This window comes from Ochlerotatus camptorhynchus, unplaced genomic scaffold, assembly GCF_037179485.1.
Source record: "Ochlerotatus camptorhynchus isolate MF236.1 unplaced genomic scaffold, CSIRO-AGI_Acam_v1.1 ptg000471l, whole genome shotgun sequence".
NCBI classification, from domain to species: domain Eukaryota; kingdom Metazoa; phylum Arthropoda; class Insecta; order Diptera; family Culicidae; genus Ochlerotatus; species Ochlerotatus camptorhynchus.
The window spans coordinates 1,194,026-1,212,175 of NW_027040957.1; the positions used below are offsets into that span (position 1 = coordinate 1,194,026).

Genomic DNA, 18,150 nt, shown 5'->3' on the forward strand with positions numbered 1-18,150 from the left:
GGGGCAAGATTTTGTCTTTAAAAACATATGATGATTCATATGCATTCCCAAATTTACGAGAATTAATCCCCAGATTATTGATATTGCCCCATTCATCAGCCACGGTTGAAAGAGTTTTTTCAACTTACAATATAAATAAAACCAAAATTCGGAACAGGCTGGGTACAAGCACAATGAAAGGTATTTTGGCTACAAAAAACTACGTTAGTTTCAATAGTGACAAATCGGGGTCTGTTAATATTAAACAGAATGTGAGGGCCAAATACAATTATAATATGTATGAAGCAACCAGAAAGGACGGCAGGGAGAAAGAAAACAAAGAGAATTAATGACTTTTAACTGTTAAGTTTTGTTTAATTGTTACAAATAAATATTTTTGTTTACAAAAGAAGTTTTCATTTTACATACGTATGATTCGCCAACGAAAGAAGTAAAACTTTCTGCTACTTTAGTATACTAAACACTCATTTTTCCATTTTGTTGGCTATCAAGTCAAAACTGCCTCAATTTTTATCTTTTCTGAGTACATCAACATTTGCTCATTTACAGTATTCAGTATTCGTCATATGGCCCCAATTTCCATCGTATGCGTTAAAACAATAAAAACAGAACACTTCAGCGAATTTACACGATCAGATTGTCTGTTTAATTGAAGACAAAACGCGTCAAAACCGTCCCAGCAATTAAACGATTTCTGTGACGTTTTCGGCGCGATTTGTTTCCAATGAATCAGAAAATAACGTTTTTGCTGACGAATTAAATTACATTTAGTGTCAATAAATTAGCATTATTCCATGAAATCTAGATGAAAATTTCAATTTGTCCTATCTGAATTGATTGATTCTCTTTATCGAGTTTCTCTTTTGATAACCACGGCTATGCAAGCACATTTAGTGTTATTTTCGCCACATACTTTGTGTTTGCATGAGGTTATTTCAAAGCGCCCAAAACGACAAACACAGCTGGGAATATTCTTGCAACTGAATTATTATCAATAGAGCAAGTCGATCAAATCAGATAGGACCTATTGAAATGTTCATCAAGAAATGATAAATTTTACGGGGGTATGAGGAAGAGACATCATTTACTCAAATTAATACATCTAATTTCAGATTTATTACAAAAGGATAAGATTCATACTGCTGTTTTTTAGTTATTTTTAGAATCCAGTTTTTCCAGTTTTTTTTTAGCATTCTTCCAGTTTAAAAAAAAAAAATATTGGCAACGCTGACTGTCACGTTCACATTCATTCGTTCGGCTTAGTACGCGGCTTGCAGAGCAGTACCTGCATGTTTGCACAACAAACTTATTATTAAAGTTAACTTTTTTGAACTTCGGGCCAGTCGCAAAGACAAGACATCATTGCTGAAAGTAAACTAGTCTGAATGGTTAAAAGCTAAAAATGTTCTTCAGGGTATTCCGTTCTGCTTCTTGGATCGCTAATGGCCAAGGCAAACGAGTTTTAGGGTAAGTCATAAGTAAGAAGTCATTTCGATCAACGACAAAAATAATATCTGCTTCTCTTATCAGCGTTGTCGGTACGGTAATTGCCGGTGGAACGATTGCCACATACTATCACCGCAACGATGCACACATGACAAAAAAGCTAGCAGTGAGCAAATTCATGGCCGAACCGATTACCTCGAAAGATACCCTGGTGGCTAATGCTAGCGATATGAAAACAAAGATGGAATTATTGATCATGAAGATCCAAGCGGATTTTTGTCGATCTCTAGAAAACGAGGAGAACTTCGGCAAGACGTTTATCGTAGACCGCTGGGAGCGTAGTGAAGGGGGAGGTGGGATTACTTGCGTTCTTCAGGACGGGGATATATTCGAGAAGGCAGGAGTCAACATTTCTGTGGTACATGGAATTCTTCCAAAAGGTGCGATTCAGCAAATGAGATCCCGTGGGAAGCAGTTGGCGGATGGAGAACTGCCTTTCTTCGCGGCCGGCGTCAGTGCTGTCATTCACCCTAGAAATCCTATGGTTCCGACAATCCATTTCAACTATCGCTACTTTGAGGTGACAGACTCTGCGGGCAATAAGCAGTGGTGGTTTGGAGGAGGTATGTTCTTGAACACTAACGATAAAACTCCCTACTGTCTGACACTGTCTTCACAGGAACTGATCTTACGCCTTACTACCTGGACGAGAAAGATGCTACCCATTTCCATCAAACTCTGAAAGAAGCATGCGACGAGCATGACGAAAGCTACTACCCCAAGTTCAAGGAATGGTGTGACAAGTATTTCTTCATTCCCCACCGTAACGAGTGCCGTGGTGTTGGAGGCATTTTTTTCGATGACCTCGATACACCCGATCAGGAAAGTGCATTTAATTTCGTTTCCGCCTGTGCCCATTCCGTGGTGCCTTCGTATCTACCACTAGTACGGAAGCACAAAAACGATGCCTACGGAGATCGCGAACGGCAGTGGCAGCTGTTGCGCCGGGGACGCTACGTTGAATTCAACCTGATCTACGATCGTGGAACGAAGTTTGGCCTGTACACTCCCGGGGCGCGCTACGAAAGTATCCTGATGTCGCTTCCGTTGACGGCAGTAAGTATAAGCAATTATTGATGACTAAATCGGTTTGTAAGTTGTTTTTTACAGTTCTATAACGCTAACCCAAACGGCACTACTTAGTCAAGTAGTGAGCCAATTTAAAATCGTTAGTTTCCACCGGTTGCTTGAACTCCCTAATAAAAATTTTATGGTTAATTTACTTAACGACGTGTTCGAGGTATCATCCAAACCATTTCCGGAATAGTTCAATCATTAGGGTTATCGTTCGTTTATGGTATTGTTTATTAGGGCTGTTTTCTAGGTTTTCGAACGTATTTTGTAGTATTTTGGACTCCAAAATTTTAAATAAATCGCGACACTTTTTGCAATTATGGGGACCTTAAACTTGTTTCAAGATCGCAGACTTAATTTTAAAATATTTTAAAATTATAGATATAGAAGGTCCCGAAGAAACGTGCTCGACTTTTTGGTTCAGCTCTGGTACTATCTTCAGTCCCAAGCTAATCGATTCACCCCTCAAAACATAGGATAATCTACTAACCCCTCATTTTATCTGTCAAACTTTCATAGCGAATCAAAACAAACATAGTATAGTACTAGAATTCCGACAAGAATGGGATACGTTAATCGTTTGCTTGGGACCAATAGGCTAGTCAAGTCGATAGTTTCGTATTGATTGTTGCTACTACCATAGAGGTAACTCTAAGACTACTGTGTTACCTGACTTATAACGAATATACGTTGCATACGAGTACCCCGAATACAACGTATAGTTCGTCTAATTTTACATTGCAAATGCTATGCAAAATTAAACGAGTCATACGTTGTATTCGGGGTACTCGTATACAACGTATATTCGTTATAAGTCAGGTAACACAGTAGCCCATCTGGTGGATGATGGCACAAACTTTTAAGAAAAATCTATTACAGCGAACCACATTATTTTAATTGATTTGCTTGCCAGTTAGTCGTCTGTCACTTCGTTTGTGATATTGGGGGTGCAAAAAACCAAAATCGACTGCATTACGAAAAGTGGTCAGGTTTTGACCACATATAACTCTGTCAATAGAGGATAGATTTTAATTCTAAACAAACTAATCGATTGGAAATTTTTCTACAAATCTGCTAAAATTAACGCTATTAATTATCAATAGGTCACTATTGAAAATTACACAAATGCCCAACTGTTGCAATGGTGTTCAAAACTATCACCGATTGTATGCAAAAAGCGCTTTCCCTAACACAGATTTCAAAATCGAATTCCCTTCGGTCTCTTCGGTGTGTGGTGGTGTCCGGTCGGTCGTCATCATCAGCAGCAGTAACAATCCAGTACACAAAGATACGCTGCAGGCAAGCAGCGAGCTGCAGCCCACATGACCGAAAAATTGTGAATTTTATTCAAGGTTGATTATTTTTTGCTTTGTGACGTTTAATCGTCTTTCTTCAAAATATTGAAAGTTCAAGTTCAAAATATTGAAAATTTTCAAAGTGCCATAATTAAGTAAAAAAATAAATGATTTATTTCAAGTTCGTAATTAACTTTATGAAAAATTAAAGATCTTCAATGCAGTACCATTAACTACATAACAATTGTAGGAACTTTGGAGAAGTTCTGAGGAATGAAAGGAAATGCTGAGAATTTCAGTGAAGCTCCATAAACAAACTACATGAACATAAGGGAACTTACTGAAGCTTTATGAACCTCAAAGCGGTTCTTTTAGCATTCGAGACTTTTCAGGAACTTTTATGAAGCTCCTAGAATTTCAAAGAACTTCACAGGTGTCAAGAGAACTTGAGAAACATAGAAAACTTGAGGGTTTTTGTGCAATTTTTTAAGAAGTTCTAAGCACCTCAGAAAAGCTTGATCTAGAGGTCTTTGGCGAATTTCAGATCTAAAGAGCCGTTCCCGACTTCCCGTCCAGACTTTTGGAGCAGTTTAAAGATCTTTAATCGTAAATTTAGATAAATTCAAGATAGTTCCATGATGTGCTGAAAAAAAAGGGAACCCTTAAGAATTTCAGAGAAGTACAGAGAATTTCTGGGAAATTTAAAGATGTTTACGGGAATTCTATTTTTTCCGAGCAGAACCGAGAACTTGAATAGAACTATGAGCTTTTGGGAAGTTTAGAAAACATCAAGACAGGTCAGAGAATCAAAGGGCAGTTCAAATAATTTCAAGGAAGGAAGAAAGTATAAGAAGTTTTTAGAAACTCAGAGAATTTCCGGAAACTTCAGCAAAACTCGCGAGTATTTCTGGAACGTGATTTAAATTTTATGAACATCCGGAAAACGTGAGAGTATTTTAAGGGTGTTATATCATGGAGATTTCAAGAACTTAAAAAATGCCAACATTTAGCTAAGTTGATTAGAGAACATCAACGAAGTTCCATTAATAAAAAAATACGAGAACTTTTGCAAGCAGCGATATCTTCAAGAAATTCCAGCGATCTAAATTTAGATATTTATAGATAGTTTCATGATATTCAGCGAAGTTCCGGGTACTTCGAGGACGAGCTGCAGAATAATCCCATTAACTTAAGCAAATTTGCAGCAAGTTACAAGGAGTTCCGTGGAATTATAGGGTATTCCAAGAATTATATTATTCGAAAACGTCAGAAGCGTCAGGGAATTATGAATATAGGGGAAATGTCTCTAATGTTGGCCTATGGATCTAAGATTGGGCCCATCTCTAAAAATCTGCTATTTATCAATTTTATCTAGATGCACGCGTTATTGGGACGTCTCTAATGGATATTTTTGGTTGCTATTGAAAATTTAGTCGATTGCTGAATTTATGTAAGGGCCCAAATTAGGGACACTAAGGCCGACATTACCTGCATTTCCCCTATATCAGAAAATTTGCTGGATTATTAAACAAATTTAGAGAACTTCAGGTAAGCGTAGATAAGTTCAGGGAAAATTAGTGAGTGTTTATAATGGTTATAATAAGTATGGAAAATTGTCGAAACTTCAAAGCAAATTAATTAATTTCAGTAAAGTTGCGGGTTCTTAAAAAATACTGATAAATTCAGGGCAGTATAGAGAACTTTAAAAAAAAATCAGTAATCGTTTAGCAGTTTTAATAACACCAGTAAAGTCTAGACTATTGAACTTTTATGAAGTTCAGTTTTATGAACTTCAGAAACATCTTGAGAACTTCAGTGAAAATCATAGAACTACAATAACTATATTAATTATTTCGTTCTAATTCCATGAAAATTTCGGGAGCACAAAAGTTCCTGAAATTTAGAAAAAACTTCGGTAACCTCACAGAAGGACAGTGGTCTTCAGAAACAGTTCTTCATAGACATCTATGGAGCTTAAGAAGAGATCCGCGAGCTTCAGGAAATTTTATGAACATTAGCAAAATGCAGGAGCATTTAAAAGAAGTAAACTCCGAAAATTGGAGGAATTTCATTAGTCAGTTCCATTAGTTTCAGAAAATTAGTGGGGAATGTAAAGCAGTTCCCAGATTTTCAGATAACTGCAGAGACGTTAAAAGGTTATTTGAGGTCTTTGCATGAGTTCATAAGTTCACTTATGAAGTATTGAGAATTTCAGAAAAGAACAGAGAACCACAGAGCAGTTCCGTCAACATTAAAGAAGTCACATAAATTTTAAAGAAGATTAGAGAACTTCAGTGAATTTTTAATCCTTTAAAGGAGATCCATGATCGTTAAAAAAAATTGATGAAACTTTAGGAAGCCCTATAAAGTTCAAAATTTGATGAGAAGAGTATTGTGGGCATCAGGCTAGTTTTTCAAACTACAAAAGAACTTGAAGGCAGTTTCATTAACTTCAGGATAAATTTGAGAACTTTCAAGTGGTTCATATTCAATGGAGATTTCCATTGAAATGTTCCTCAAAATCTCGATGAAGCTATCCTCAGAATTAAATTTTCTTTATGTTTTAATCATAACGATTACTTTTCTTCTCTTAGGTCACTTTTTAGTCACTATTTTTACAACTATAAGTCACTATTTGGTTACTTAATTATTCAGCATGGTCACTAAAATCACTATTTCTACCGCTAGTAGTAACTCTAAGACCTGAAGGTCCCGAAGAAACGTGCTCAACTTTTTGGCTCAGCTCTGGTACTCTCTTCGGTCCCAAGCTAATCGATGCGCCCCTCGAAACATTGGAAAATCCACGAACCCCTCATTTTATCTGTCAAACTTTCATAGCGAATCAAAACAAACATATAGCAGTTCCAACCCGTGCGAACTATAGTCGCTATATTCATAGTCTGGCGGATAGAATTTCGATCTATCAAAAAGCGAAAACAATTCAATATATTGTAGGCCAACAATTGAAAAGGTACTATCAACTTTTATAAACAAAACTTTGATGATTCTTCCTCGCCAATAGAACGTAAATTACCAGCATCATCGGATAGGGGAAACTTCCCCAACCCAAAGATAATGTTAGTTTGCGTAGGCGAGCCTTGAGTCACGAGAAAAGAGTTTCCGAAGTTTTGTTCGCAATAGCTGATGTGCTCTTTTCTGTGATTTGCTCGATTGATTCCGCTATTTGACAGCTCAATTGGTTCCCGGCATTCTATCCGCCAGACTATGAATATAGCGACTATAGTGCGAACCCGAGCTTATTGTCAGTGCGAACCTCAACCCAAGCCATCTTACAAAAACAAACGTTAACACTGACGTTTGAAAGGCAACACGCAGACCCAATCTTGATACCCGATCCAGGTTGGAACTGAATTCAAAACATATTCGCTAATAGTGTAGTACTAGGATTTCGACTAGAATGGGGTGCGTTAATCGTTTGCTTGGGACCAATAGGCTAGTCAAGTAGTGAGCCAATTTGAATTCTTTAGTTTCCACCGGTTGGTAGTACTTGAGTCACTGAGGTTCATCTATGCCAAACGTGTCACCCTCGTTCCAAACAACATACAGCTCGCCAGTCTCATCCGTGTTGAACACACCGATACCGTAATAGGTCACAAAATGACGAAAACACTAGTATATAAATGTTCTTTCAATAGTTTGATAGAATCTCAATCATCTGTATGCAACGGATAAACACTGCTTCCACCTTCTCCAAGAACATCAATTGAGGACTACAATGCCATCGCCCTTCACCAAACTGGTCACCGACCCAGCTGCAAAGCATGAGTACCGCACCGCTATCATCTTCAAGAACATCGAGGAAAAAATTCCACAGCATTGTTTTAAACTAGCTTATAAGCTTCCAAACCATCGGTCCTTTTTTTTTTTTTTTTTCATTTCGTTTATTTGGAAGGCTCAAATGTTATAAAAATAACTTAGCGGAGCCGAGTACATAAAATACCAATTTTGGTACTCAAAATACAAAAAAAAAAAAATATATATAAAAATGCATTTTATCATAGGATTTTTCTGGGTGGCGATCGAAGCGGCGACAAAGCGATCTTCTCCCGTGCACGCAACTTCTTTCTTTCCCGAATTTATTCCTCATTTTCATTGAACCCGAATCGTGATCGCTGCTGCTGCTTCTGAACGTCGTTTCCCGTTGCATGCTCTCCGCTACTCTCGTCGGTCGTCGGGGTCGTCACGTCCATTTCGTTATTTTCATTCAGCATCTCCAACCTCGTGTCCGTTTCCTGGTCGCTAATGACTAGCGACGCACCTTCCACCACTACACCAGCATACGTACTGCTGCTGTTTTGTTTTCTTTCACTTGGCTGCTTTCCTTTTTCCTTAGGTTGCTTCTCCGCTTCCTTCCCAGCCTTCCGCATGGGACAGGAAAGCTTCCGGTGTCCGTCCGCCTTGCACAGAAAACATTTATCTTTGTTGCCATCATAAAATATATTTCCTTTGCGATTGAAGAAATGTAATGACGTGGGGATTTCCTTCTTCACATCCATATATATACCGCGTATCCCTGTATATACCTCAAAACACAGATCAGATGGAAATTTCTCCCGGATGATGCGTTTAATTTTTCCATATTTCCCCAGCACTTTATTCAGCTCGTTGTCGGGTACCTCTGGTGGCAAGTCATACACACGCACATATTGAATGTATTCACCAGCATGCGACATGCGTACCTTTGCCGTCGTTCCATTCGCATAATGGAAGATTAAATCCTCCGAATTGAACGTCAGAGCATGGAGCATCGCTTCCTCTGATTTGAACTTGATGAATACTCCCCTTTCCTCACCAATGCGATAAACAGCTTCCAATTCACTTCGATCCGCGTCGAGTGCTTTGGCGAAATTTACAATCTCTCCGATGTTTGGTTTAGCATCATGGTGGCTGAAGCTAAACTTGATGGTGTTTTTTACTTCACACATCTTGCACCGTAGCACCAAAAGGCACCGAACTGCTAGCAACGAACAAAGAGCAACTATATAATAGCGAGTCTCGAAAACAGGCTATCGCGTGGTTCACACCGAAATAAAAAATCGACTGCTGCTGTAGACAGCTGTGGGACAACTGAAACCATCGGTCCTTTTCAGGACCATAAATGACTGATAAAAGAGTTAACTAAAGACTTCAAGTAAGACCTTGTATCCAAGACATCCCAAGTAACAATGTTGGTTTTATGAGGGTTCTGTAGACCATGGCTTGTAGAATGCTATAAAATCGCTATAAAGCTTGCAATGTTACTTGAGATATCGTTCAGGATTGGCTTGTACTACATGGACATCAACAGAGCACCTCAAACAGAACTCTCAAATTTCTTCTGAATTTCAACCTATCGAACTTTTTCACTGATAATGAGTTAAAAAATCAATTTAATATTTACTATACTTTTGCTGTGATATCAAAATTACCTTTCGTAATCAGCAGCGCCGGTGGTGTAGTGGTAAGCGTGATTGCCTCTCACCCCAGCAGGCCTGGGTTCAATCCCAGTCGGCGCCGCCGGGATGTTCTGAGGCATAACATCTCTGATCAGAAGTAGGAAGTAAAGCCGTTGGTCCCCGGTTTAAGAGTTGATGGGTCGATAGGTAGGGTCCAGGTGTGGCCTCCCTGGCGTCGGTAGCATTGGTGCTCAGCACGGAAAACAAGATCGACGGAAAACAAATCAAGGAAAAAAAAAATATCTTTCGTAATCCTACGTCAAATCTACGGTCGTGTCTTGGATACAACCTCTTACTTTTTAATCTTTATTATTGAGATTTTCAGCCAGCTAGTGAGATAGCACTCGGTCGGCTGCTAGTGAGATAGTACTGCGAAAAATGAGGTTTCTCGGTAATATATAACGTATGCATGATGCGGGACATTATTCTATTTGAATAGCTTCATGCCGGCGGTTTGTTGTAATGTAAAGGGTTCGAAGGTATAGCCAAACCTTTTTTGCTTGCTGAGCAGAACACCGTGCGCTTCATCCCAGGCCACTTTACAATACTGAATTGATAGGGTCGCATCGTTTGCCTACCAGGGATCAAACGATCGCAAGCCTTATTCGCGTCAATTTCGGAAATGAATACATTAAATCAAAACTATGGTCGCATCACTTATCAAGGTGAATCCTGATCCAACGAACCTAACCTACTAACAAAATCTCCCTCCTGTGACCTTTGTGAGGAGGTAGAGGTAAACACGGTCCTTAAAACAATAAAGGTCATTCTAATATTCCTTCACTACTCCCACCTAATTAAGCTAAGTTTTAATTGACAAACGTTAACATCAAAATCACAATTAGCATGCCCTCGTACCTATATAAAGCATCTAATCTGATGTAAAATTTACCTTACTCTTTTAACACAGAAATGGGAATACATGCACGTACCCACAGCAGACAGCAAGGAAGGTGAAATTACACATGTGTTGAAAAATCCACGAGACTGGCTTCAAACGGCTCAAAAGAAATGACACATTTATTATCGTTAAAGTTTTCCGCGAAGGTACAATAAAGACTTACTTCAGAAGATTCATTGCCAATTGTTCTGCCTCCGTCAGTGTGATATCACCGATCTTGTCGGCAATCTTCCGCTTTTTCACAGTCTTCTTCGCCACCACGGTTGTGTTCGTTTCCTCAGCCGCTGATGAGTCATCCTCACTCTCCTCATCTTGATCACGATCCTTGTACACCTTATCCGGATCCGGAAGCCAGTTCAAATCGACGCTATGCTCTTCATCACTTCCAAAATCATCCTCCTCTTCATTCTCTTCGTCGGCCTTTCGTTTCAGTTTCTCCTTCTTAGCCACACGTTTGGCCTTCTGGAGTGATTTGTATCGTTCCTTGTCTGCAGCATCTGCCAGTTTCAGCTGAGCACGAGCCTTCTCAATGTCATACACTTCATCGCGAACCTCCTCGTCGACCATGTTTCCACTATCGTCGAAATTAATCTTCTTGTTGGTAACCAAGGCTTTCTTCAAAAGTTTTACCTTGGTAACCTTCTTTTTGGATTCAATAACCACATGATGCTCTCTATTCGCTTCCTCTTCTATATTCTCCGTTGTAGTACTACTTTCGCTTTTCTTAACTGTGAACAATTCTCCTTCGCTGTCTTCTTCATCGTTTTCCTCTATGGTTACCTTAACATCCGTTTTGACGTTGGATTTCTTCGACTTATTTTCCATTTTGGACAAAAATCGAACTCTCGGTGTCACCAACAGGCCCAGTGACTTGGCATACGCTTCCAAATCAACCTTCGAAGCGTCAAATATACTTTTTTCCTTCATCAATGCCACCGATTTAACGTACGCTACAAACGCCCTTTTGGCCGTTTCTTTCAGTTCGGGCGATTGAGCCAAAAATGATTGTATTTTGACCAAAGGCGAAAACAGTTGCTTTTCATCGATGTGAATCTTGTTGATTGGCACCTTTGTCTTCTCCAGCATCTTCACCACGCCTTCCTCTTCCTGGGGCAGCAGTACAAGCAAACTCTCACCGCTAGTGTTAAGGCGTGCCGTTCGACCTGCCCGGTGAATGTACTGCGTGGCGTCCTCCGGACAATCTAACTGTACGACCCAGTTTACTTTTGGAAAATCCAGACCTCGAGAGGCGACATCGGTGGCAAAAAGGCATACGTTACTCTTCGAGCAAAATTCCGTGTAGATTTTGTTCCGCCGTTCCTGATTCATACCGCCATACAAAGGAAAAAGTAAGATGCTTGGGCGTAGTTTACGGAATATTTCGTAGAAATATTTTACCTGGAAGTATTTGAAACATGTGAACATACGTTTAAAGATCAACTCATTGTGTTATATACAGCGTTCTCACTGTAGTTGAAAAAAGTGTTAAATTCAAGAAAAAAAAACCCGAATTTATCCACCTATGGTGTGATCAGACTCTTCTTACTTATTCAAGTTTATTTATTTTATTGTCATTATCAGTGACCAAGCCCCCACCCCTGTGTCATCCAGTTCATTTCGTTACATACACACACACATACACACATACACACAGACATGTTCCGATCTCGTCGAGCTGAGTCGAATGGTATATGACACTCGGCCCTCCGGGCCTCGGATCGATAGTCGGTTTTTCAAGTTATATCTATACCCTTCTTTGTAAGAAGGGTAAAAAATCCCGAATAATGGACCGTCCAATATTCGGTGCATTACGGTATCGCTTTATGTCGCGTTGTGTGCAGTGTTTAAATGAATGTACACTCTAAAAAATCCTCATGTCCGATTTACGTGAAATATCACGTAACTGATCTGTTTTTAGAAAATCTCAAATGTTACGTGACGTTAGTAACTTTGACCTGCATTACACGTCATGTCCACTAAAAATGTTGGTGAAATCGACCGATTATTCACGTAAACAGATTTAGTGTATTTGTGTGTTTGGGACTTCGATATTTCCACGAAACGAGATTTACTTGATTTTCAGGTACGCAAAAAAGTCAATATAGCGTCATCAAGCGTGGTGGAAGAACACCTCAAAAATTCAAAATTTCCCAGCAGCTTGCTACAAATATTGGACGGTAATTTGATTCATTTAAAATAAATTATTTATGATTGTATGTAGCTTTTTCTAGTTTTATAATTTCAGATGGTGGCATCAGCATTTTGAGTCTACAAACAGTTAGTAATATTTTGACGGAAATAAAAAATCTCATAAACATTTCTATCTACCAAGTAGTCAATACTTATGAGTAGATACAAGTATCAATTTAAACACGTGGAATTTATATATGCCCGATGAAATTTCATAATATTGATTGCTTCTACATATAAGCACCATTCAAACTTCAAAATTCACGTAAAAATTACGTGAAAAACATTTCAAACGAAACGGAATATCACGTAAAAGTTACGAGTTTTCCAGTAGTATTCACCCCGATTTCACGTAAGCAGTACGTGAAAATCAGGTCTTATTTACCTGAATAATTACATAGATAATCGAAGCTCAGTTTTGATCGGCTACGTGCAATTCCGGTAAAAGTTACGTGAAAAGTAGGGTGGACGAAAACCACCTATGTTTTCATGTAAAACGAACGTGACGATTTTTCAGAGTGTATTATTACTCACCTGCTTACAAGTGGCAAAGAACACAATAATCTTCTGCTTGCTGTGGGACTTGATGAACGACCAAAGCATGGTTAGCTTCTGGCCAATTTCTACCGCTACGTAGTTCTGCTGCAGTCGACTAGGGGTGGTGTATTCCTCCTTCTCATGAGGTGCAATGTACAGCGGATTCTTCATGTTCAACCGCGCCAGATCTTTGACCGATTTCGTTTGAGTGGCGGAGAAAAGCATCGTTTGCCGCTCAGACGGCAGATTCTCTATGATTGCATTCATAGCTGATTCGAATCCTAAATCCAGGCAACGGTCCGCTTCATCCAAGACCAAAATTTTCATATTCATACAGTCGAACAGAGGGTTTTGGTCCATATGTTGCAGCAAACGACCGGGGGTGCAGATGATGATGTTCAATTGATGCAAGCGACTTTTTTCTGCCTTTAAATTTTGACCTCCGATTATGAGTCCAGTAGTAAAATCGTGCTGTTTGCCGATTTTTGCCACGGTTTCGAAAATTTGCAGTGCCAATTCCCGAGTCGGCGTTATTATCAGAGCACCCAGTCCATCCAATCGGGTCCACTGGTTAATGTACAGCTTCTCGAAAACGGGAATCAAAAACGCCAACGTTTTTCCACTTCCTGTTTTGGCTGCTGCTAGAATATCCTTTCCCTGAAGAGCCGGCAGGATCGATTCCCGCTGGATCGCGGTGGGTTTCTTGTACTGTCCTTGAGTCAAACCACGTAGAGTTTTCTTCGAAAGCGGAAAATCACTGAAGTTACTTGATTCTTCGATTTTTGCCGTTGCGTAGAGCTTGGTTAACCGGCTGATTTCCGATTCCTCATCTTTCACTGAAAACTTGAACCTGCGTTTGCCGTTCTGCTGCTTCGGTTTTTGCTTGAATTTTGTATCCTTTGGTCGCTTCCCACCAAGGGGAGGTTTTGTATTCGGTTTCAACTTTGCCATTTCAGTACGAAAACACTTAAAATAACTTGAAGTTAGTCGTAATTTTCGAGAAAAAAAAGTTTACAACAATTCGTTCACATCGCGCGGTACAACACGTGAAAATAAGCAAAATAATCGAAAGTCGAAGTAGAATGACAACCCCAGTGAAAAAAAATCATCCGTCAGAAGCACTTCGAAAGCTTTGATCAATGAGGTGCGATACAAGCAATTATAATGGTTTCACGCATACAACTTAACCGAATTGATTGCACGCATGCACACTAATGAAACGTGTTTATATAAGCGACCGCTAGTTATGTTACACAAAACCGAACGTATACATACTTGGTATACAACAAGCAGTTTGTTTTGATTCTTTGCAATCGAAGTTATGGAATTTGGAATTTCATCGCCTAAAATCTTTTACGCATAGTACTGTTTTTACAATGTTCACTATAAACTTTTCAAGCCCGAATTCTATGTGTGGCTTGTGTTTGAGAACTGAAATAACTACGATCGACTCCCGGACATCTAGCCAATGTTACAGCGTTACGCTCTGCAGTATGCTAGATATTTTCAAGCTGCCTGTCGTGAGTAAAGTTTTCTGTTAACTTAAAATAATACCAAAACAAAATATTTTTCCACAGAATTTTGCTGTTCCATCTTCGTTTTGTGAAGAATGTTCGAAACAGCTGCAATCGGCTTACAGTTTTCATCAAAGTTTTCTGCGAACGGTCGGCAGTACTCCACCGGAACTAGCACCACCATCTGTTGAGACTTCACTCGTTGATCAAGGTATCTTCCAGAAGTTACTACACCCGTGTGATACATGTGACTTAAATTTTGAGAACAATCTCGCGCTACAACGCCATCGGAAACTAGTTCATGTTGGAATAATTTCCCACCACTACTATTGCCAACATTGCCACAAAACCTTTAAAACTAACCGTGGTTTGGAACAACACTCGACCTATTGTCACAAAAGTGACGCCCAACAGTTCCGGTGCGAGCAATGTTTGCGAGATTTTACAACTAAGATCAACTACATCAACCATCTCGCGTGTCACGTTGATTTCCTATGCAGATTTTGCGATTGCGGATGGTTGACTGAAAAGAAACTACTGGAACACGTCAGGAATGATCATAAAAATCGACTTTTCGTATGCAAGCGTTGCTCGAAGACAGAAGCACTAAGAAAATCCTTAAACAGACATTTAAGATCAGCGCATAACGTGCAGCAAAACGAGTACTATTGTGGCCACTGCTCGAATGATTCTTCATTCAAGGATGTTGTCACATTGAGCGAACATTTTCAGAAAAAGCACAAAAGCCTAGAGGATAATGATGGGGATTACGCAAAACTTTTAAATGAAACATTCTTCGCTAAAGACATTATTCTAGAATTCGAACCAGGTAAATCGAAACAGGAAGACAATAAAGACGATTTTTTCAAACACTTGAACTTGATGCGTATCGCTGAAAGCTCTATGTGTGGCGATAATCCTAAAGAAAATATTCTCAACCCCAATAAGATGATCCTGGAAGAATTCTTGGATGAAGCTTTTGAAAATGATCAAATCTGGACTAAATACATCGAAGGTGGGGAGGAATACCTAATCGATAACTACGACTTTTATTTAGATGGCCAAACAACGGAAGGCAGCGCCAAATATAAATGTCCTAGGTGTGACGAAGGCTTCGTGAAACAAGCGCTTCTAACTATCCATCTAGCCGAGATGCATCATATTGCCTGCATAGTTTGCAACGATTGCGGAGCGAATTTCAACAAGCTACTAGAGTACAGAAATCATCGCCAGGAGCATCTTAAAGACAATGCTAGATTTGTTGAAAATATTATTCCCGAAGCAGAAGAAGCCTTATCTCTAGTACGAAAAGAAGACAAAGAGTATACGATTTGTGAAAAAGGTTCCACCTATGCATATACTTGTAAGCTTTGCGATCGCACGTTCTTCAAGAAATGCAATCTTGAAAAACATAAATGCTCATTCTACGCTCAAATGGAAGCCCGTGAAGACGGGTCTTTTCCGAGTGCGAACTCAATTCAGAGCAGCGATCCCACACTACCAGATAGTCTGTTCTGCACTCTATGTGACAAGAAGTTCACCTCGATATCCGGTCTGAAATACCACCTGAAAAGGCACACCGACATCAAGGCTTTCACTTGCGTGTATTGCAGCAAAAAATTCACTGCCAATTCGAACCTAAATGCCCACATACGCCAGAAGCACAGTGAAAGTAAAAGTTACGCTTGCCCGGAATGTGATCAGTCGTTTGCCTGTAAGGACCATCTGACGAAGCACATGCGCTCCAAGCATCGTCAGGAACGGGCCTTTGCTTGTCCGGAATGTCCAAAGCGCTACTTTCAAAAGTCGCATCTTAATGACCACGTGGCCGCGTCGCACATGGGATATAAGGCGTTCGTGTGTGAGCTGTGTAGCACATCCTATAGCTGTCGAGGGTCACTGAGACGACATGTGGCAAAAAATCACAAGGATCAAGTGAAATAAAGATTTTAAAACGGCACGAAATTTGTTTTATGCTTTAGTTAGGGGGATGTTGAATTTAGTTCAACGGGTTTCCGAAATTATGATTCTCGACCGAATACAAATGAATAAATTACGGTCCGGTTGTTGATATAGCGAGAATATAATTTTCGTAACTAGTTGGTAGAATACATAGTCCTCATTAGATTCCATTTGTATAACAGTTTAAGTTGCATGTTAGTTTAGTATGTTGTATGTTAGTTTTCATTTTGTTGAAACAAGGACCATAGTTAGGAATGCTATTTTGCAGAAAACACCTATTTTCAATATAACCACGCTTATTACCGTTAAATCTACTATGATTTCAGTATAGATGACTATGAATGTTAACAAATTTTCTATGATTCTGGCATAACTACTATGCTTGCTCAAAATGCATAGTAATTTTGATAGAAATAATAATAAAATTACATGAAATTGTTTTCTGCAAAAATCTATTGGTGAGGGTATTTAACTATCAATATCGTTTTTTTCCAATGGATTCTGTTTCAGTGTAGCTTGCATATTAGCTTAGGAAATGGTAAGAATTTGTTGTAAGTTTCATGTAATTTTAGGTTACTTACGTTTAATTGCCTTTATAAATTTCAATAATATAATAATAATATATATTGTTTTAGCAGTAAGAACTAATAGAAATTTTCATCGTATAAATTAATTGTCTTCATCTCTAGGAGCTTTGAAAGAAATTACTCTTACCGATTCTGGTAGCTACTTCAGTACATCGGGTGTAGCTCAGACGCAGTGATAACAATAGTATTAGCACAGACAAACAGACATAACACTCGCAAGTTGTTCATTGAACAAGCATTTAACGGTAAATTTAAAAGTATCGTAGTTGGTAGTACCGCCACCTGTGGCGTGCATAGTCAATTCCCTTGCGTTTGACGTTTACACACTACCGCCTGTTTTAACTTGGCCTTCTTCGGGTAGAGATACTATCTATAAATCAAACAACTCGTTCGGTTGATAATCACAAACGATTTAACTCATATATATTTCTCCTGCCCATTATATACACATCTCAGACCTGACCAACTTGTCCTGATCATATGTTCGTCCCTCTCTCACTTTATCTCCTACTCTTTCGGGGATTATTCTGCATGGTCGAAATCACGACTTATCTACACCGTTACCACACCGCCATCTGTTCAGCGTACTACCCACCACAGTGTATTCAACAGATGGCGGTAATGTTTTAGCAACGATGTTTTACAGTGATAAATATTCAATGTGTTATGTCTGTTTGTCTGTGGTATTAGGTTAGCTGTGGGTTCTAAAAGTAAATAATTGATTTTTTTAGTTATAAGTTCAATTGATCTTAGGAGAAATGGATGCAATTTAATGTAAATGCCCCTAATAGGGGCCCATACATAAATTCAGCAATCGACTAAATTTTCAATAGCGACCAAAAATATCCATTAGTACCGTCCCAATGACGTGTTCACCTTAGATCCATTGGCCAACCATTTCCCGTATATGCAATAAGATTAACTTTAAGCTTGCATTTTATGTACTGTACATCATTTCCGCATTCACCCTATTCAGATAAAACTTCTGAAATTTGTGAGTTTGACAGAACACCCAGCACCAAATTTTCGGGGTACACTGGCAATATACTGGACTGGTCAAGTTGCCCCCGGGTTGATCAAAAGCAAAGAGAAATGTCAATCCAAGGGAGTTATTAACTAAAGAGAGAA

General features: G+C 39.1%; 3 protein-coding genes across 3 annotated transcripts; 2 read left to right on the forward strand and 1 right to left on the reverse strand.

The window, feature by feature from the left end:
* Positions 1-1,326: 1,326 nt before the first annotated feature.
* Coprox (oxygen-dependent coproporphyrinogen-III oxidase) lies at positions 1,327-10,408 on the forward strand. Its single transcript, XM_065235285.1, has 4 exons — positions 1,327-1,467; positions 1,531-2,069; positions 2,126-2,562; positions 10,242-10,408. The coding sequence occupies exons 1-4, from the start codon at positions 1,403-1,405 to the stop codon at positions 10,344-10,346; spliced, it is 1,146 nt and encodes a 381-aa protein (XP_065091357.1). The 5' UTR covers positions 1,327-1,402; the 3' UTR covers positions 10,347-10,408.
* LOC135712322 (probable ATP-dependent RNA helicase DDX10) lies at positions 10,319-13,993 on the reverse strand. The gene is made up of 2 exons (XM_065235284.1): positions 12,957-13,993; positions 10,319-11,630 (listed from the first exon to the last, which is right to left on the reverse strand). Exons 1-2 carry the CDS (start codon positions 13,908-13,910, stop codon positions 10,392-10,394), a joined length of 2,193 nt encoding a protein of 730 aa, XP_065091356.1. The 5' UTR covers positions 13,911-13,993; the 3' UTR covers positions 10,319-10,391.
* A 259-nt stretch (positions 13,994-14,252) lies between these two features.
* LOC135712320 (zinc finger protein Xfin-like) lies at positions 14,253-16,760 on the forward strand. Its single transcript, XM_065235282.1, has 2 exons — positions 14,253-14,479; positions 14,537-16,760. Exons 1-2 carry the CDS (start codon positions 14,336-14,338, stop codon positions 16,415-16,417), a joined length of 2,025 nt encoding a protein of 674 aa, XP_065091354.1. The 5' UTR covers positions 14,253-14,335; the 3' UTR covers positions 16,418-16,760.
* The last annotated feature ends 1,390 nt before the right edge of the window (positions 16,761-18,150 follow it).